Genomic DNA, 22,295 nt, shown 5'->3' with positions numbered 1-22,295 from the left:
CAGTGAAGGTAACACAATGTTTTTTTATGAGTGCATGCTAGATGCATCTCCACAAAATATTTAAATATTTTGCGGGAAATGCAGGTCATTTTTTTATATTTATTTATATTTATAAAGCCCTCCAGGCTATATAAGAAATTAAGAAATATGATAATGATGTGATATAAAAAGTAAAAGTTAATTACCTATGCTGAAAATAGTTGAATTTTCTCTTGAATAAGAAAAGGTTAGGGAGAAGGGGAGTTTTGCGCACGCGCCTTTATAGGAACTGCATGTTAAAACGTCAGGTCAGGTCAGATATGGTTGGTAAACAATGCAACTCCACAAAATATATTATTATATACAATTTACGTTATGTTTTTTTAAAAATATGATTTAAGAATAAAAGGTGTTCATTAGTTAATAAGCAACAATATATTCATTTATAAATAGATGAAAATCGAAAGAAATAGAAAAGACGAAATATTTCGTTACAATAAAAAAAATTAATAATAATGTTCGACGAAGAAAAAGTAAATGTTTCTGATCATGAAGATGATTGTCAGGATGAAAGCAGGACAGTTTCTCTTTCTCTATTAGATTTACCAGTTGAAGTAAGTAGATAAAAAATCATTTTTAATATTAGAAAACAAATTTTTTGACCATTTTTTAAAAATTATATATAAATATATGAGAAAAATATATATTTTAAATATAAAATCTTATATTGAAATGGGGTTAGTAGGCCTTGTTTAAAAATAGGATGTCCTTTTATGGGAAAAGAAATTTTTGTATAATTATCTCCATTATTCTTCTCTGGTTATTATCCTATTATTTAGAAATACAAAATTAAATACTTAGTAAAATAATACTTTTTTAAATAAATAAAAAGTTAATATTAATTAATAAGAATTATTGTTTTTTTTCGAGTTGGGGATTTTTTTAAAATTCTAAAATTTTGAAAATAATTTGTTTGTAGAATATTAATTTGTTTTAAAAAGCAAATAGCTCTAATTTATTGTTTTATTCTGTTTGACGTTTATCAGCTGATCCGTCGCCATTTTTAAATACCAAGCTTTGAGCAATATATATATATATATATATATATTTCCATGTTTATCAACATTTTTCTTCTATTTAGATCTTATTTAAAAACTTATAATTCTTGAAAAAAAAACTTGATTTTTTTACTTTGATTTTGAAGAATTTTTCCCTATTTATTGTGGGATTTTTTAATTATTGTACCCTAGGTATTATAATAAATTAATAAATTTTTAGGTGATTTTTTTGTAAATTTTTAGTTTATTATTTTGTTATAAAAGGATATTACGTTAATTTTCTTCCCTTTTTTTAATTTAGGTATTTCTCCATATTTGCTCGTTCTTGGATGCAGGAACTTTGGTCCATGCTTTGGGTTTAGTATGCAAACAGTTTCATGAAATTTTGAACGATGACTCGTTGTGGAAGGTTAGAATTAATCAAATTTGGCCAAATGTCAAATATCCAACTCTACCGCCGGGTAAGAGATAAATTTTGTTTCTTTTCAAATTTAAGACATTAATTAGAACTGAAAATTTGTAATATTTTCTTTTCAGATATACGAAAAATTTTTTTTTTCTCTTTTCTTAAAATGTTTTTTACAATATAAAAATGATATGCAAATTAACTTTTTTTCGCAGACGAAGAAGATGAACTATTTTGGAAATTATCGTGTATTGCTGTTGAGAGGCAAACATCACTTTGGTATAATGAAGATTCCATAGAAAAATTGTCATTAAGTAACGTACATTACAGCACTATCGATGGAGTTCTTTTAATGCATGTGAGTTTCTCTTTAAATTGAATGTTTTTAAATAAGTAAAACTTTGATTAATTATAATTAATATTTGGTGCAATAATTGTAACTTTAGTCGTGACAAAAGTTATGTAGTGAAAATAATTGTTTTTCAGAATGGACAACTTTGTATTTCGGGCGCAAGAGATCGAACGTTAGTATTGTGGCGTTTACCAAACGATGAGAATAAATGTCTAAAATCCGTGACAGTTGATTTGGCGCACAAGGGATGGATTTGGGATTTGACATCGATAAATGATACAATTTACAGTTGCAGTTGGGACAGAACAATAAAAGCGTGGACATTGTCCGACGCTGGTCTTACACATTTAACAACATATGAAATGTATGTTACATGTATATGCATGTGAGACATATATGTTTTTTTAAATGAAAATATACACATGGAATATTTTGCTTTTAAGGTCATTATCTGGTGCATTATTGTGTGTTACATCGTGTCCAGAATTATCGCTTTTTGCAACAGGATCATTTTGTAAAGCTGTCTTATTATTTGATCCGCGAACTAATTCCAATGCAGTAGCACGATATCAGGAGCATCAAAGAGCAGTGATTAGACTTGCAATGAATTCAAATTATATTCTCTCTGCAAGTGAGGACAGGACTGTTGCAATTTGGGATCATCGAATGAGACGAATTTTAAATAAAACTCAGGTAATAAATTATTTAATTTTTCAAATGAATTTTCTTTTTTTCTATACTTGCAGAAATATTAATTCTTAAAACTGAATAATATGTATGTACACAATAATATTGTTTGTAAGATAAATAATGAAAATAATTATTCTTTCGAACATATTTGTATATAGATTTCTGATGATTCATTTCCAAGGAGTTTATTTATGCGAAAGGATATTGTTTACGTGGGAGATAAGGCGGCAAAACTACATATTTTAGATCCAAAAAAAAATTACGAACATGTAAAAACTTATGATACGGCACATAATAAAGGAATAACTGGCGTTCATTGTACTAATGGTTGTTTGATAACTGGTTCCTTAGATAAGACTGTGCGGGTTTCAAGTCCAACTGATCCACCGCAAAATTTAACGACATTAAATTGTGGTTACGGTGAAATTGCGGGTGTAAGTATTTTTTTTCACCAGGATTCTTTTAGAACCGAAATTTTTATTTTAATTTATATTCAAATTAAGATTATTAGTTAAAGTCTAAATTATTATTATTATTACAATTAATTTATTTAATAATTGTAATAGATACATATTCTGTATATTATATATTTTTATTTAGATGGATTACTCAAATGAGGTTCTTGCCGTTTCTGGAATCGAAGCTATCGAGATTTGGAGACCTAAACGAAAACCGGAAATTACTTTGTGATATTTTCTTTTATTTTAAACTAACGATTTTCGTTTAAAGATATAATATATACATATAATAGTGATAATTTATACACTGTTTATTATTATACTCGTTAGACTTTATGTTTCCAATTATAAGACTAATATATTTAATAAAAATTTTAATATAAAAACTGAAGATTTTTTAGTTATAGGAATTTTATTTATTTATTATTATAAAATCCCACAGTCCACTGGCACCATGTAATGATTTAATTCATGTAAATAAAACTAATCAACGCTAAAATAAAACAATGAATGACGATGTCGTGCGTTGGAAAATAAAATTAATTTTATATAATAAAATACTTGACACAATTTTGAAATAAATGCATTTTTCGATGAAAAAAAAAATCCAAATCAATATTAAACTATGATTATACTATTTTGTATATATGAAAAATAATCAAGATTTTTTCGTTTAGAGTTATAAACTTAAAAATTTCCCACCGACTGATTCACGTAGTCTGTGATAGTGGTGGCGCCACAAGCAAGCGGAAGTTACTGTCTGCTACACAATTACACATGTATAAGTATGTACTCGACAACCCGACTGCTGGCTGGAGCTTCATTTGTCATTTCGCCTTCCTCGCAACATTATATCAAGAATTTTTAACACAAATAAAAATAAAAAATTGTTTACTTAGATATTATTGATTTATCGTTTTTGATATGAAAAAGAAAATTCTGGTTTTTTTACTTTGAACTATAATTAAAAAGTGAAAAAGAAGCATTTTTTAATGCTCCCGGGTTATTGTGACAGTGGTTAAAGAAGTGTGCGTGGGGGATTTCCGTTTTGTTACTGCGTGCGGCGAGGTCAGAGAAGACTGGCTCAGCGTTCGTCGTCGTCGCTGGTGCTGCTGTGCTACTGCTGCTGCTTGTTGAAAAACACACGATGAAAATGGCGTGGACACCGCAAGAGGAAGGTCTTAGACAAATTTTGACGCTACTCAGAGAGTCTCAAAGTCCAAATACCGAGACTCAACGTGCTGTTCAGCAAGTATCCTTTTTTTATTATAAAAAAGCAATAAATTGGTGCGTGTTTATTGAATTTATTTTGGTGCGGAAAAACTTAGTGTGGTATGATGGGTTGGAGGAAAAATGAGAACGCGCGCGCGAATTGCATGTCAGGCTCGTTTGCGGGGCCAAGGGCGTGCTTCTATTGACAAAATTTTTCCTCACAACCCCTGGTTGTATATATAACTATCATCATTTTAGAAGCATTTTTTCTATTTTAAAAATGATTTCAGTTTATTTATCGTTGAGAAAATATTAAAATTATTTTCCATTTTATAACATACACAAAAACCACACCGTGAGTGCGATCGATGAATAGACATTCCTTTTTTTTTTCTTCTCTCATCGTCGTTGTCGTCGCATGCGAAACGACGAAATTCTCGGAAGTTCACAACGGTTTTGATTATAGTAAAGTCGCATATACACGTTTAGCCCACGTGTACTTTTCTTAAAATCGATCACTTTCGTTTAGTGTTAAGATTTTAATTTCACCATTTTCCAGTAGCATTTTCATCGGAAAGGGTTTTTTTTTTCTTTTCAAAAAATGTTTATCGACAAAGGCGCAACTTTTTGTCTATCTCTCTCTTTCTCGTTGCATTTTTTAACTGATAATAAATTTTTACTGTTCTTTGTCAAGTTTTATCTATATATATATATATATATATATATATGTATATACAGAAATTACAAACATTATTGATTGTTTTTGTTATGCAATTCATATATTAGGAGTCGCGAGCAATAAATTGTTGAATTTTACGTTAAATTCGTGAAATTTGACCATTTTTACCTTGCCCCCCTCCCAATTTTTTCCTTAACTTGCATTTTATTTAGAAACTCGAAGAGCTGAACAAATTTCCAGACTTCAACAGTTATCTTATATTTGTCTTGACGCAATTAAAGACTGAAGGTATTTATCGCATGTTTTTTACTTTTTTTAAAATAATTTTTTATTTTAATTAATATAAGTAATAGTAATAATTTATTTTTATACATGTATAATTTTTTTCCGTTATAGAAGAAATGCAATCACTTTTTGAAATTTTTATTGAGAAAATGTTGGATTTTCCGGTTTTTCTTTAAATTGTAATTTATTTATTTCAAATACAGAAATTATTGATTCGAATAAAATTTATTTAATTCAAATAAAAAATTATTTTGTTCAAGTAAATATTTATTTGATAATATTTAAGTAACCGATTATTTAAATAAAATATAAATTTTTTTTCATTGTGTTTTCCAAGTGGAAAATTATGACCGTAATAAAAAAATTTTTGGGAAAAATGTATTAATATCAAATTTGACCTATATTATTTAACGAAAGTTTTGATTAAAATAACAGACATTAATTGGAGCGAAAAAAATTCACAACTTTCTTATAATATATCGAAAGTTAATATTTGAAATAAATTTTGAATTTTTCTTTGTTCCAAAAAAATTTTTTTTAAATTGTAATTTAATATCTTTATCATTTTTTCAAAATAGATTTTTCTAAATTTCGATCAATTACATTTTTTTTATTTTTACAGCCTTTTTTAATATTAAATTTTTATTTATTTTGTCGTTTAAACAATATAATAAAAAATAAAGCATTAAAATTCTTTGTTTTTTAATAATAAAGAAATGACACAAAACTTTTATTCTTTTTCATTAAAAAAAAGAAATTCCAAATTTTTTTTACATATTCGACATTTAAAAATTATGTACTGAAAATTTTTATTTTGACATTGAAAAATTACATGTAAGTTTCTTAATTTGTGTTTAATTTAAAAAAAACGAAGTTTCATTTACAATATTAATTAATATTAAATATTTTAAAACTTATTTTTTTTTGAGAAACGAAAATCGTTATTTTTTGTTGCAAAGCTAATTGAATATTATTACTCTTTGAAAGATGAACCAACAAGATCTCTCAGTGGTTTAATATTAAAGAACAATGTGAAAGCGCATTACCACAAATTCCATCCGGAAGTGACAAGTTTTATAAAACAAGAATGTTTATCGGCCGTGGGAGATCCATCACCTTTAATTCGAGCCACTGTCGGTATTTTGATAACAACACTCGCATCAAAAGGTAACACAATTACATGTGTATATTTATTTGTAAATTTAACGAATGATCCGAATTTGAAAAATTGTTTTCTCTACTATATAGCAGAAAATTGTAATTTTTTTACTCACTAATAGCAAAAGTGTTTGTACTTTAAAAATGTAAATTATACTAAAAAGAAGGAATTTTCTTTGTGATTTTTAGGTGATCTAACATCATGGCCGGAATTACTTCCGGCATTGTGCACCATGCTTGATTCACCGGACTATAATGTTTGTGAGGGATCATTTGGAGCGCTTCAAAAAATTTGCGAGGACTCTGCCGAGATTCTTGATTCTGATGCATTAAATCGTCCACTTAATGTGTTAATCCCGAGGTTTTTGCAGTTCTTCCGACATAGTAGCGCAAAAATACGATCGCACGCAATCGCTTGTGTCAATCAATTTATTATTCATCGTGCCCAACCATTAATGATTCACATAGACAGTTTCATTGAAAATCTCTTCCATTTGGCGACTGATGATGATCCCGATGTTAGGAAAAATGTCTGCAGGTAATTTAGTTGTTTCGTTTTATCTAGTGATAAATTTGAATTTTGGTTAATTGTAAATTGACTTATTCTTTTTACAGAGCTCTTGTTATGTTATTGGAAGTGCGGATGGATCGTTTGATTCCCCATATGCACAGTATAATTGAATATATGTTGATGCGCACACAAGATCTTGATGAGAATGTTGCGCTCGAGGCTTGTGAATTTTGGCTTTCATTGGCAGAGCAGCCAATATGTAAAAGTGCCCTTGCACCACATTTAAATACATTGATACCAATACTTGTGAAGGGAATGAAATATTCGGAAATTGATATTATTCTATTGAAGGGCGATGTGGAGGAAGATGAAATGATACCCGACAAAGAAGAGGATATAAGACCACGTTTTCATAAATCAAAAACACATCATACACATCATGCGACAATGAATAAGCACAGTGATGAAAATGGTGGTTGTGGTGATGATAAATATTTGGATATGGAAGATGGTAGTGACGATGAATCAACACTTGAATGGAATTTAAGAAAATGTTCAGCGGCCGCTTTAGATATTATTGCAAGTGTATTTCGCGATGAATTATTACCAGTTTTGGTGCCAATTCTTAAAGAGACATTATTTCATCAAGAATGGGAAATTAAAGAATCGGGTATACTTGCACTTGGGGCAATTGCCGAGGGTTGTATGGTGGGAATGATGCAACACTTACCTGAATTAATACCCTATTTGATTGTTAGTTTGAGTGATAAAAAAGCGTTGGTACGTTCAATTACATGTTGGACATTGAGTCGTTATGCACATTGGGTATGTTCACAACCACACGATACATATTTAAAACCATTAATGACGGAATTATTGAAACGCATTCTTGATGGTAATAAACGTGTTCAAGAGGCTGCATGCTCTGCATTTGCAACTCTTGAGGAAGAAGCTTGCACTGAACTTGTTCCATATCTTGGTTTTATTCTTGAGACACTTGTTTTTGCCTTTAGCAAATATCAACATAAGAATTTGTTGATTCTTTATGATGCCATTGGAACGTTGGCCGATTCTGTTGGTTATCATTTAAATAAACCGGACTATATTAATTTGTTAATGCCACCATTGATCAATAAATGGAATGTCTTGAAAGACGAGGATAAGGATTTATTTCCATTGCTCGAGTGTCTTTCGTCCGTTGCCACGGCTTTACAATCGGGATTTTTACCTTATTGTGAACCAGTTTACAGGTGAGTGGAAAATTAGAAATGTTTATCTATTTGGTAAAAACCAATCACTCTTTGTTATATATCTGAAATTTTTGTTTTCAACAGTTGTTTCTTAAAACTATAACAAAGCTATTAAACTTTTTAATATAATAAAGGATTATTCTAAGGAAAACAATTTTTAAAGCAAAGTAAAATAAAAATTTTTAAATTTTTGACAATGAAACGATTCGAATTCTTATAGGAGATGCGTTTCACTTGTGGAGCAAACATTGAATCAACATATTGCAAATACACAGAGTCCTGAACAATTTGATGCGCCAGATAAAGATTTTATGATTGTTGCTTTGGATCTTTTGAGTGGTTTAGCGGAAGGATTGAATGGTCATATGGAACGTTTGGTTGTCAACAGTAATATTATGCAATTATTATATCAATGTATGCAAGATCCAATGCCTGAAGTTCGACAAAGTAGCTTTGCTCTATTGGGTGATCTTACTAAAGCTTGCTTCCAACATGTTTTACCATGTATTCGTGAGTATTCTACCAGTAAAGTACTCAGTAATTCCTTTTATTTTTTAAAGCATTGTTACCACTGTAACTTTTATTTATTGTTTTTTAATTCAATTATTTTGCTTTATTAAAAAATAACATTATTTCGTTTTTATTCAATTTTTGCAGCCGATTTCATGCCAATTCTTGGGCAAAATCTCAATCCAGAATTCATCTCTGTGTGCAATAATGCAACGTGGGCTATTGGAGAAATTTCTATAAAACTTGGTAATTAATTTCAATTTAATAAAATTCTGTTATTTTAAAAAATAATTTCTGAGGTACTAAATAAATTTATTTATTATTGTACTCAATGCTTTTTTTGTAAATAAAATTTATTTTTGTTATTTTATTTACAAAATTTGTTTCTTCTACAAAAATGCGTTTTATTGTAAATACATATAAGTCGTAAAATTTTTCTATTTGATAATTTCGTGTCTTAATCATTTAACAACATTTGTTTCTCAGGTCCAGATACAAGTGCATACATTCCGATTATTCTCAGTCAACTAATCGATATAATTAATCGTCAAAACACGCCAAAAACATTGCTAGAAAATACGGGTGAGTAAAAAAGAAAAAAAATATCCCAGAAATTTCGGTTAAGTATTATTTAAAAAAAAAAACTAATGACTAAATGTAAATTATTTTGTTGGAGAAATTTTTGTTTTTTGTTTCTTCTTTAGCACATTAAAGCGAAAATAAGTTTTTCGTAGAAAAGATGGAGTTCAGGTACAAATTTTTTTTTTTTTTTTTTTTTTCAAAGTTTACGATTTTAAACGTCCATTTTCGATGAATTCGAAAATTCAAAGAAAAAAAATCAAAAGACCCACAACGGCAGAATGAGAACATCAAAGTAGGAACTTCCATGACATCACTTGTTTAAAAAAAAATTTCTTCCTTTTAGTTAATTATTATTTTTTTCTTTTTTCAAGTCCCTCGCAGATCAACAGCTCAGAGTTTGGATTTTGTCTGTATACGTTTCTCATCATTAATATTTATAAATTAATCTTTATTTTCAGTAGTGTGCGATTGCCTGTGTGACAAAACAATCCATTTTTTGTTTTTAATTTTGCAAAACCATTCTTTTTTCATTTTTTTAAATGTAATTTTGTTAGCCATTTCACTGTAGTTTCTTATTTTTCATAATAGGGATTTAATGTTTTATGTATACATTTTTTTTTTACTATTAGTAAGAATTTTCTTTGTTTTTTAAAATATTGTTTCTGTTTGTATTAATTGTATTTTTTTTTACTTGGGAGTTGATGATAAATAATCATTTTGTTTTACTTCATGAATTGAAAGATCAATTTAAAAAATTTGTGTGAGTTGAAGAAAATATCAAAGACAAAAAATTGCTGAATTTTTAACTTAGATTTTGAAAAAAAAAAATTTCTAAAGAAAAAGATTCTTAAGCTGCTGCCCAATTTTTATTATTTCAGCGACTACAATATCCGGTATTTATGTTTATTGTTGATATTTAATATGTTTAATTGTATTTTCTATTGTCTATATTTGTCATATTCGTTATTATTAATATTATTTATTTTTTTAAGTTAGATGCAGCAGCAAAAAAGGCCATTTATTATCATTATTTTTATTATTATTATTGAATAGAATAATTTATTATGTATATTGATATATTTGCCTGAGTTGATCGTTGGTTCGCTATCAGTTTGTCTTATTGTTTGTGTTTCCGGTCACTTCACTACACTTCTTCACTTGCCTACCTTACTGAAAATGAAAAACTGAAAATGAAAAACTGAAAATGTAGCCATAACGATCGGTCGCCTAGGTTATGTGTGTCCCCACGACGTCGCCCCCATGTTACAGCAGTTTGTTCGACAGTGGTGTGTAAATTTATTTATTATTATTATTATCATTATTATTATATTATTATCTTCTATTTATTATCTTACTTATATTAATTCTGTCTTCATTTATTCTTAGTGCTTTTTCACCATTTTTTTTAGTTTAAAATTTTATTATATATATTTAAGTACATATATGTATATAATTATCTAATTTAAGGAGTTGAGTTGATTGTAATTATTATATACTTTTCTTAATTTTTCATTTAAATTTGCAATATGTTTCGTTCATAGTTATTATTTAATGATCAATTTGAGACCCGATCTTGTTTTCTTACAATTAACTTGAGATATTTAAAATTGATTTTTTTTTCAAACTTATTGCAATCCACTTAAACTCCAATATTTTTCAAGAGCTACTAATAATAATATGACCTCCTGTTTGATTACCGCTTTCGTTCTTTCATCTATAAAGTCTTTGCAGATTTATTTAAAAAAAAAGAAGAAAAAAAATTGAAAATCAGAGTAGGCAGGTTTATATACATAAAAAAAGTTTATTTGTGTTAATTTTATTTAATTATAAATTATTCATTTTCTAATATTTTTCGATTAAAAATCCAATTGTTAGATCAATTTTAAATGTAAACTTTATATTATTTAAAATGTAAAACCTATAAGGAAGATGCCTAAGTCGATTCGATCGTTCCCATAAGAATTTCATGAATCATTGCTTTTTTCTTTTTGTGCCTTGGAAATTACATGTGCTTCATTTTTTTTCTTCTACGAAACGGTATATATTTTTTATTTAAAATTTTTATAAATAGAACATAAAAAATGTTCTTGGGTCTAGGGCAATGACAAAAATCAAATTAACAAACTAACGGAAAATACGATGACAAAAAAAGATTAGAAAAAATGGATGTAGCTGAGAATCTAATGATTTTTATAAATAGTTTAAATGATCTTGAAGTCAATGAGAAAAAATTTATATATTACTAATGATGATAATAATTGTTGGGAGATTAATGAGATTTTGACTATTAGGTGTTCATCGTTGAGAAATATTCGAGACAATGAGGAGAAGGGTTCAGCATTCAGAGGCATGTGTCAGATGATAAATGTCAATCCAGCTGGTGTTGTCAATGATTTCATATTTTTCTGTGACGCTGTTGCTTCCTGGACGAATCCTTTTGAGGATCTTAAAGACATGTTTAGCAAGGTAATAATATTTTTCTTACTATTAATTTTTCTATAACTTTCCAAGATTCTATAAATGCTAAATTAATGTAAATATTTAAAAAGAAAATATTCATTTATGAAATGTATTTTAAATATTTATTATTTAATAGATTTTACATGGATTCAAACAACAAGTTGGCACTGAAAATTGGACTCGATTTTGCGAGCAATTCCCACCGCAGCTTCTTGAGCGGCTGCACAATGTATATGGCGTTTGAGCGGCCCCGCTTACTTACGGTAAGTGATAATTAAACAAAATAATTATTTATCCTTTTTCTATATTAAAATGTTCTGATTTTTTGAAATTTAAATTACGTAAATTATATGTGGAACGTTTGGAAAACTTAATATGCATCTTTTTGAGTTTTCATAATTTTTATTATGTTTTTTTCATTGTCAATATCTTAAAGTAAAGTTAATTTCCATTTATTTTAATTATATTATTTATTATAAATTTTATAGAAACAAATATTTGTATATTTAAATATGCAAACTATAAATATTAAAACAAGAATGGCAATTTTGGTTGTTGTTTGTATGGTAGAAATATTAAAATGTCGAATGAAAAGGAAAGTTTTGACTCAAGTAGTAAAAGTGAAAATTTGAAAAAAATGAATTGAAAAAAGGCGGAAAGATTATGAAATGTGATGATTGTAAAAGAGAATGCAGGAGATGTTGTCAAAGTATGAGTACTGGTAAAAGGGGAGAAAAATAGTTTAAACACGAAGGAATAAAGGTAAAAAGGTAGGTTATGATTAAACTCAAAAGATGAGTTGGGTTAAGATATAAAAAATGTTAATTATAAACAAAGCCAGTAATGGACAAAAGAAACTGGATACGAAACCTCAAGTCATGTAGAAATTAGATTGATAATTATATATTGCAGTTAATTTAGGTTAAGATTTTTATAAATGGATCCTTGAACCATATGCTTGTGCCAGAAAGAGTAAAATAGATATATTAATTTTTTTTAGTAATTAAAAAAAAGAATTAAGAAGAATATTAATTTTCAGACGGCCGCTTAATGGGGCAGGCTGGATGGGGTCGGGCGGGAAACAGTAAACTGGGTGGACAGGGTGGGTGGGTGAAACCACGGCCTCTTCTTCGAAACGTCGTCGTCGCCGCCGTTATCGCATCATGGCCACCGTCGACGTCGTCGTCAAAACAGTCTTCATCCCTGGGGGAAGCAGCTTTCATCTTAGTATGCGTTTTTAAATAAATTTAAAACAGAAAGAAAAAAAAGACACGAAAGCTGCAATAAATAAAAGAGATTTCATTTATCTCATAAACAAAAAGCAGGGAATTTAAGAGAAAAAATGCGACTAAATAAATGAAAACAAAAATAAAATACATAAGATTATAAAATATCATCATTGTGCTGGCCGAGAAGAAATGGGAGGGAAAAATAAGATTTAAAAACAAAAACTTATAAAAAATGCAATTGGGAGGGTGAAAAATGGGTGGGATATGTGGGTTTTTATTTCGAGTCGAAGAAATAAAAAAAATTTTTTTTTTATTTTTGTCGGAAACAAAAGAAAATTTTTTGTTTTTGTTTTTGTCTCAAACAAAAAAAAATTTTTTTTTAAAGGTATTGATTATTAAATGAAACATAAGAAAAACGACATGATACCTTGAATAAAGAAAAATCAAGCAGCGTAACGAATTAGAGAATAAATTTTTAACACTTTGTATTTAAGTGTTTCTTGCGAATCACAGAATATGTTTTATTTCTGTACTATATTATTAATATCGAGAGGAAAATTTCACGTCACGATAAATGACAAAGCATTATAGCATAGGCTGCTATCGTCTTTTTTTCTAAGACTAGATTTATTGTCTTAGAAAAAAAGTTATCAATTTTTGTAGATTTCACGTTGTTAGAATACAATAAGTCCCCCAGTGTTCGTATAATGAAATGACATTTTTTTGGTTATTATTAATCAATGGACAATTTTCTAATTTGTTTCTTTTTTAAATTTATTGTATTTTTTTTTTTGTTAAATTTTTTATTTTTTGTTAAACATTTAGAAAAAATTTGTAAAAGAATTTTTTTGTTTTATTTTTTAATCGACGTAAAATTATAATATTGACATGAATAGTCCATTTTTTTTGTTATTCATTTGGCTCAGTTCTTTTTGTTTTGTTTTTTTTAAGTATTTAAATAATTTTTGACTGAGAGAATAGTTTCTGATTAAGTAGTTTAAATGGAAAAAATCTTCTAGTTGCTAGAATATTTATATGTATATATACATATGAAAAAGGGTTTTCGTCATCAATGCAAGTATTTTTATAGATTAATCAAACAAAATGGTAAAAAAAATGGAAAAATAAAACAATAACCCATATTATAAACGCATGAAAGTGCCATTCCGTTCCAAAATTTTTCACTCCGCTTATTGTGATACTAGGTTACTTGTGATTCTGCTAATATTGTGTGATGAAATTTATTTCTCAAGTGTGCAAGAGAGGGACAAAGTTTTTTTTTCTTTTTTTTTTTAAACTTTGTAATCACTTTTTTTTAAACTTAAGTGTGCATTGAAAAAGTGCACAGAAATCTTATTAATTATTGCTAGTATAATTATTGATACTATAATTGTAAATAGGAAAGAGTAATAGATTTTTTTTTTCTTTTGTATTAGGACAATCGTTTTTTGTTGTACTAGATACATTAAAATTTTTAATTATCACACAAATACACACTCATGCATATACACACATTTATTTATTTATTAAATAATTATTAATTATTTGTCTTATTTTTGAAAACAAATGAAAAAATCAGTTATGAACTAGAGTTTATATATAAATAATAAATATTAGTTCTGAGCCAATAATTAATTATATATTTAAAAAAATTGAACGATAAAAAGTCACTGTATGTTGGCTTTTGTTTCTACCCACGTGAAATCTACAATAAGAATAACAAGAAAAATCTTATTTAATATCTTGAGATTTTTTCTTCGTTTGTATAATTAAAAAAGAAAAAGAAAAATTAAAGGAAACAAAATTTTTAAAAAATTTAATAAGTTACTGCAAAAATCAAAGCATCAAAAAAGATGAAAAAAAAGAAAAAAGTTTATTGAATATTTATCAGAAGTCTATTTTTCTTTTTTTCCTTTAGTTGAAAACAAAAAATAATTATCGACGATTATTTTGTATTTTTGATTCAAGGCGCGGATTGTTTCCTTTTTTTCTTTTTTTTATTTCCTTACATATAATATGTTTTGACTCTGATACGTAGAAAAAAACAAAAAAGAGCTCAACATTGAAAGAAAAAAAAAGTTTGGAATATTGTATTATTGTATAGCGTAATGGATGGTCAATCATTGAGAGTTGTGTAATAGAATGGAAAAATCATTTTCCAACAAGAAATATTGAAATAAATAATAAAGTCAGCCAGTGGAAATGACTAGCGCCCATCGAGTCAGACGCTCGACTATAGAAAAAAAAAACAAATTGAAAATGGTATTCGTTAATCTCGCCTTAATAATTTTTTATTTAATATATAAAAAAAAATTTAATTTAGAAAAAAGATTCTTATTTGAACAAAAATTAATGAATTATTTAATTATTATACATTATATTCATTTATTGATTAATTAACTATTAATCAATAATTTGTTAATTGAAGTATTAATAATTAATCATTTGTTAGTCTAATTAATTAATCCATTAATTATTAACTAACTATTACTTATTAATTAATTAATAGTAACAATAATAATTAAAGAAAAATCAAATTTTTACTTGAATTTTTAAAAGAATCATTAAAAATTCCCCGTTTGTATTTTTTCTAAACTGAAAAAAGAAAATTGAAATTCTTTGTGAAATACGTGAAAAAAAATTCATTTTGTGTATTTTTTTATACTTTAAACATTTTTCCATAATTTTTTACTTTTTCCAATTATTAGCTAATTTTTTATATTTCTTTTACAATTTCTAGTTTTTCAAATTTTTAAGTCAAACAAATATTTTTCAGGTTTTCCTATTTTTTTTATCTCACGTTTTATAACTTTTCGTTTTTTTGAAATATTTAATTTATGTAAAAAAAAGAAAAGAAACGTATTTTGCATGCTATTTTTCTTTATATTTTTAAGTAAAATTTTTGGTATGTTATTTTCATTTTTTTCTTCTATTTTTAATTATTTCAAATTTAATAGAGAATAATAATAAATTTAAATTTTCGAAATCAAAAAAAATTTTAATTAATGAAATTATTAACCATTATTTTTTAACTTTTCAAAATTTATTCAATTTTTTACATCTTTTGTCATTTTTTTATTTAAAAAATCTTACAAATTGTTTTTCCAGAATTTTTAATGATTTAAGAAATTGGAAATTAAAAAAAAAATCAAATGCTCATTTTTTTCTCTTTACTTTTTTGTGACGAGATTTTTTATGTACCATTTTCTCTTGCGTCGCGCAAGAGCGAGAAAGACTTCGGGACAGATAAAGAGACAAAACAAAAAAAAAAGAAGACGATAATGATGATTGGATGATTGTGAGTGTGAATGATGAATAATTAATATGCGTATATATGTCTTATATGCAAAATCGTGTCCGCTCCCGACTTAATCCAACGTATTTTTGATCAATATTTTTTAATAATATTGTCGAAAAATCCCAATTTGGTCCTTTCCCTTGCTCTGCCTGCGCTAATTTTTGTGATATTACTGTCTTTATAAATATTATAAACGTGAAATGAGAAAAAAACCACACACACAAAGAAAAAAAGGGGATTTTTTTCCATCGGTTCGAAAACCAAAAAGAAAAAGTAAAACATAAGCCACATGTTTCCAATATTTTTTCTCGCGCGTCGTGATTAATAATGTAGCTTGCTGAACAAAAAAAACAAAAAATTGAGAATGATAAGTGTCCGTTTTAAAGACTTTTTTTTTAACAATTAAGAGAATTTAACTTCTAGTCGTTTAATCAACAATAATAATGATAGTGTTAATTAATTTTGGCTAGTGAAATCAATTTTTTTTCCTAACACACAAATGGGGTACAAGTTTTTTGAGGGAGAAAAGATATTTTGTGAGAGAAAAATAAATTGTAAAATAATTTTTTTATATTTTTTTCAACGTTTATCCTCTTATCTTACTAATATTGCATTTAATATATAGATAAATGTTGAGTTATTTTTAGTTTTCATTGTTTTCATCTAGTTTCTTTTTTTTTTTTTTTTTAATTTTATTATTCAACTGAAAACATTCTCCGAGATAAAAAAAAAAGCTTGCGGCATTATTATCGTGCGACAATTTTAGTGAAATTCTTAGTTTAATGTGATTTCGTTTTATTTTTTTTGTATTTTTAAATATTTTCTTTTTTCTATTGTTGTTACTTTTCCTGTTTATTTTCTTTTTCTCTTTCTTTTTTTGTATCTTATTGTTTATTTATTAATTTTTTTCTCTTATTTTATTCTTATTTTTGATATTACTACTTTGTGTATATATGTATTTTTTGTTTCATTATTTATTAGTTTTTCTTTATTTCAATTTTTTAATTTCTTTTTTTTCCTCTTTTGTTTTATCTTGAACGTTCGATTCGATTTTATTAGTTTTTATCTTTTCAAATACATAATGTATATAAAAAATTAGACTCATATAACAAAATAGAATTGTTGTACATTATATAAGATGATTTATTTATTTATTTTTTTTTTTTAAGTAGAAACACGCGCGAAGAAAAATGCGCATTTGTGATAATAATTGATTACATCGAGTTTGTATTATATTATATACTTTGAATAGTTCCTAAGTGTCACGATGTAATAATGCTTTTCAGTGTTTTTTCCATATACGCGTATAATATTTGTATTTGAATATATAATCTCGAATTTATATATAAATATAAATATAAATATATATATATATATAAATTCGGTAATAAAACAATGGATTCGAACACATATATAAATTTTTTTTAGAAATTCCATTCGTATTTTCATACCGTGTGTACTATTGTAAATAATAATAATAATAATATTGTAATGAGAGGAGCGTTTATACTTGCTGAGACAAAAAAAAACAAAATCATTTGGAACATGTGGCTTTCGTTTTAATACGACCGAAACATTTTTTTAGTAAAAAAAAATTAGTCATCCATTTTACCAAAAAAACGAGAATTCGACAAATATTTTTTTTTTACTTGAAAATTCCAATTTTTCTATTTGCACGTGAATACATATTATATGGTTAAAAAATATGTATGTATAGAATAATAAATATAACGATGTAAACATAATCGGAGTGCATGGGGATTTAAAAAAGCGGATAGATTCCGTAGAAATGAAAAAATACTAAAGAGGGGTTGAATTTTTATTAATAAATTATGTGATTAATGAAAAGGGAGAAAATGAAAAGAAAAAACAAAGAATAATAGAGAAAGAGAAACACACGAGTAAATATATTGTTGTAACTTTATTATTATTATTATTATTATTATTATTATTATTAATATTGTTGTTGTTGTTGCATGAGACTAGCTTAATAGAGTGGTTGAGAAAGAAAAAAAAGTATGAACTATTAACATTTAATAATTCTTAATTACTGCTACATTGTACAATTATTACATACAGTGTGTATTCTATTTATAATGGTAACATTTTCGTGCGCAGGCAGCGTATAGGGAGTGGGTTCCTTCTTTCCTTTGGGAAAAAATTTATCTTCTTTATTCTATTCATTTTTATTTTTTTAAAGATTTTTTTCTTCTGTTCTTCTTTAGATAGATAGGTAGATTATATAAATATTTATTGAGAAAAAGTGGAGAATTCTTTTTAGAGAAAATCAAAGTATAGAAGAAAATCTACTACTAGTCGGTGGACCAAGAACATTTTTTTTTTTTTTTGTATTTTATGGAGACTTTTTTTATTAAATATATGTTTCAAAGTCTATGATTAAAATGACGACATAGAATATTGACGAGACTTGTGTATAGTGTTTAGAAAAAAAATTTAGTTCTCATATATAGAGGTCCATATGATATAAACTGCTCAAAGCTTCTCAAAGGGTTGGAACTCATATTAAAATAGGGGCTGTTCCTTGTACCTGATTATCCTATCCTTGCGGGCACATTTTGATTTTCTCCAAATGTAAGTGAAAAAAAATGAAAATTTCTTACATCTTTCTATTTAACCGATAACTGTTTCTCTCTTGCTGCTCATTAAGCGCAAGACCATTACACTGGCCAGAGTTTACAACACAGTCGATATATTTATGGTCTTTGATTGTCATATACCTATACCGTCTTCTTTCTTGGCAATAAATTGTCTGCAACTGTCTTCTTTTTCAGATAAAATCATGATTTTTCTCAACAAGAAAGAAATAGACAATATTGTTTGAATTTAAAAAACGACATTTTTTCATTAAAAATTTTTGGTATTACTAAGCAAATAAAAAAAATTAACCACCAGAAGATTCAAACCCCAGACATATTCCAAGGGAAAGTCAAGTTTTTTTTTATTTATTTATCAAAGTACAATATTAGAAATCTAGATATTATGAACAAGGGAGAAGTCAAGTAACCTTCCAAATGAGCCATAATCGCTTGTAGTCTGTTATAACAACTGAAAATTTCCAAATTACATTTTCTCAAAAACACTTGCATATAATGGATTTTAATATTTTTAACTTGCTCAGTGATATCAAGAATTTAAAATTTTAACAAAATCGGATATGATACACTTTGGTGCGTTCAACTTGTTAGCAATTTAATTTTGTTTAAATTTATTTCTTAGTGCTAATTTGTTTTTTCATTATTAACACTGAGAAAATGATTTATTTTTTTTTGTTAAATTCCCTTTTTCTTTTTGTTTTCATAAATAAATTCGTTTAATATAATTTAATTTGAATTTGTTTCAGTAATATTTTGAATATGAAAAAAATTTTATTGAATAACTTTTCTTAGATAAATTATATATGTGGTATATTTAAAAATATCTATATAAACTGTTCATTTTATTAACAAATTGAATTATTAAAGAAAATAGTCTCATTTTTGTTATGGAAATAATAAATGACTTAAATTTACTTGTAAGAGGAAAAATAAGGAAAAATAATATTCAAAAGTAAATTTATTTCATTTTTTTTAAATGTTTAATCTAATAATCTTTTCTCAGGGTTTGTTTAATTCTTTATTATTTAAATTAATTAGAGATAATGTAGTGATTTCAGTATTTAATGAGGTATTAGGAAAAAAATATATAGAACTTATATTGATTGACAAAAAAGCGACTTTTTTTATGTTATATGTTTATTTTGAAATTTTTTTATCAAATTGTATTATCAATACTCCGTCTTAAAATTATGCATCATTCCTCTGAAAGTATAATTTTTAATGTTCTCGGTTTAAAAAAATAATAAATTTTAAAGAATTTCATAAGTCTTTTCCAAATTTTGAATCCTTGAACTTTTTTTGAATTTACTTTTTCGTATTTTTATTTTATTGTTACATTCTCATTTTTTTTCTTTTGCAGCGGTTTTTTTACAGCTGAGGAATATTTTTTTCTTTACTTTATTTAAAAGATTTCCAAACAGGTGCGACAGAATGGTTAAGTTTTTATTCACAGTGAAGAAAAAGTGTATTTATTTGTAGAGCACTCAGTTCTTTTTTTGCAGGGACGATAAAATGAAGTCGATTATCAACATGACTGTGGATTGGGACGATATAGTCTCGCAAGAGGGTTTTTCGGATGGCATTTCGATTTTTCAGAGTAGGATATAAAACGTTTCTAACATCTAAGCGTATTCCTCAACACGAGTGAACGAGCTGGCTTAAGTGATTGCTTCTCTTCATTAAGGATACACTATCGAGTTGAAGCTCGAACTTGAGGGACAGGTGCGGTAATGGCCCGTATCCTTGAACCCTTGAACACCCCCTATAAGCGTATAGAGCTATATAGAAGTGGATTTAACAACCCCCCTCTTAAACGAAAATCCCATTCCCCTCAACACTATTACGTGAATTGATTCGGGAGGAGTGTCGTTAGCTCCTCATTTTCTTTATTCTTTTTCAATTCCTTTTCAATAAATATGTTTCTTTTTGGATTTTTCCAATTCCTCGCCAAGTTTTTCTTTCTCGGAAAAAAGTCAGTTAAGTCTTAATCTTTCAATTGATTGGAAATAAATTCAATAGAATTAGTATATTTATTATTTATCAATGTAAGTATTTTTTTTTGCTCAAGTTACAGGAGTATTCTACAAATACAGCGGCAATCCTGCAACCTGACTATTTTTCAGAATTTTTCCCCCTTCTCAAATTCGCAACCTGACTAGCTTCCCCCACCACTAGATACCAGAGATTTCAGGGCTGTACACTTTGACTATACATAGATCATGGGGAGTAATTTTCTCTATAATATTATTATGAATATGACAATTTATTTCGTTGCGTTGTAATATAGCAGTTACATTGTAATCCATATATAATTAATCATAACAATGTTAATGAATATTCATTATATCAGATTGATAAAAAATTAAAACAATATCTATATTCTCCAAAATGCAAATACATGAACAAATAATTGTAACGTTCACAAAATGTACAATATTATATACAATTATATACAGCACTGTTCGTGTACGAGAACTGACACTCTTATTAGTCAGGTTGCGAGAATACGAAATGGTCAAGTTGCGAATTATACAGGTTGCGGGGATTGCCTGTAATTCTTTTCGTATTTAAACTGAGTGAGCATTCAAGTCAACACGCAACTTGTGTGTCATGCAGTTTATGCCTTTTAATTTTTTAAAATTAATTTTTTACTCTTGAAATTTAATATTTTTTAAGTAAAAAAATATTTACGGAACTTTTTTTTAGACTAAAAATAAAGATGAGTTATTTTTTTAAACTTTTGTAAAAGAAACTTGAACAATTTATTTGTCGACTGGGAAAATTATATTTCTTTACGTATTATTATAAACGCATCAATGTTCTTATTTGAATTTTATTCAGTACAATATACGCGATTGGTATTTTTTTCCTTGCGTGATACGGCGGCCCTCTATAACTGATTTGGTTCAAGGGGCAAGTTCAAACCTCTGAATTTTCTCTCTCTCCATCCTTTAATCTAATCCGAGGATAATCTAAAATTCATGACACACATAACTGCCAGGCGATGATATATCTGGCGGGGAGTAAAGGCTCCAGTTTCCACCCCTAAATACATGGGTCTTTGCATGTGTTGCTCCTGAGCGGCAATCACCACGTTATTATTTAATGGGACGCGGCTCAATTCGCGCAACAACCATGGCTTACATCACATCTTGCTTTCCTCGCACTAATTCAATTTATGTTCCTTATTATTAAAATATTTCTTTCTGAACCTTGAAAATGATACATTTTTTTTAATTGAGTGAAAATGATATTTTTCTATATTTTACAATTTGTGGATATTTAATGAAAGATGTAGGATTAATAATAATAATAATGAGATTTTGTGGGGTGCGTTACGTTGACAAGTCGGTTTGTGATAATTGATGATAGTTGCCGGTTTTCGCGGGATATTATATTACAGTTACCAGTAGCAGTGGGTGATTCAATTCTCATTTCTCCCTCTATAGTAACAATAAGTTTTCGTTTCAATGCGCATAAACGATTGTCGAGTTCATTGCTTGAAAGGGGGAAGAAGAAAAAGGAGAGGTGTGGTATATACGAAAGGGACTTGAATGCTTCCT

General features: G+C 27.2%; 3 protein-coding genes across 5 annotated transcripts in view; 2 read left to right on the top strand and 1 right to left on the bottom strand.

Annotated features, from left to right (window-relative positions):
* The window catches only part of LOC127280606 (uncharacterized), a 263,749-nt gene that overhangs the window by 178,770 nt on the left and 62,684 nt on the right, over positions 1-22,295 (bottom strand). The window lies entirely within an intron of this gene.
* On the top strand, positions 193-3,334 carry LOC127280628 (F-box/WD repeat-containing protein 9-like). Its single transcript, XM_051303765.1, has 7 exons — positions 193-593; positions 1,339-1,498; positions 1,659-1,801; positions 1,930-2,159; positions 2,239-2,488; positions 2,644-2,919; positions 3,086-3,334. Exons 1-7 carry the CDS (start codon positions 495-497, stop codon positions 3,173-3,175), a joined length of 1,248 nt encoding a protein of 415 aa, XP_051159722.1. The 5' UTR covers positions 193-494; the 3' UTR covers positions 3,176-3,334.
* On the top strand, positions 3,758-17,651 carry LOC127280613 (transportin-2). The gene is made up of 12 exons (XM_051303737.1): positions 3,758-4,195; positions 5,047-5,122; positions 6,107-6,286; positions 6,467-6,815; positions 6,893-8,038; positions 8,259-8,548; positions 8,696-8,794; positions 9,035-9,130; positions 10,341-10,416; positions 11,422-11,596; positions 11,727-11,853; positions 12,630-17,651. Exons 1-11 carry the CDS (start codon positions 4,091-4,093, stop codon positions 11,832-11,834), a joined length of 2,700 nt encoding a protein of 899 aa, XP_051159694.1. The 5' UTR covers positions 3,758-4,090; the 3' UTR covers positions 11,835-11,853; positions 12,630-17,651.

Source organism: Leptopilina boulardi, unplaced genomic scaffold (assembly GCF_019393585.1).
Source record: "Leptopilina boulardi isolate dan_hultmark-lab unplaced genomic scaffold, ZJU_Lbou_2.1 LbouV2_248, whole genome shotgun sequence".
NCBI classification, from domain to species: Eukaryota; Metazoa; Arthropoda; class Insecta; order Hymenoptera; family Figitidae; genus Leptopilina; species Leptopilina boulardi.
This window is presented reverse-complemented; position numbering and strand designations above follow the sequence as displayed.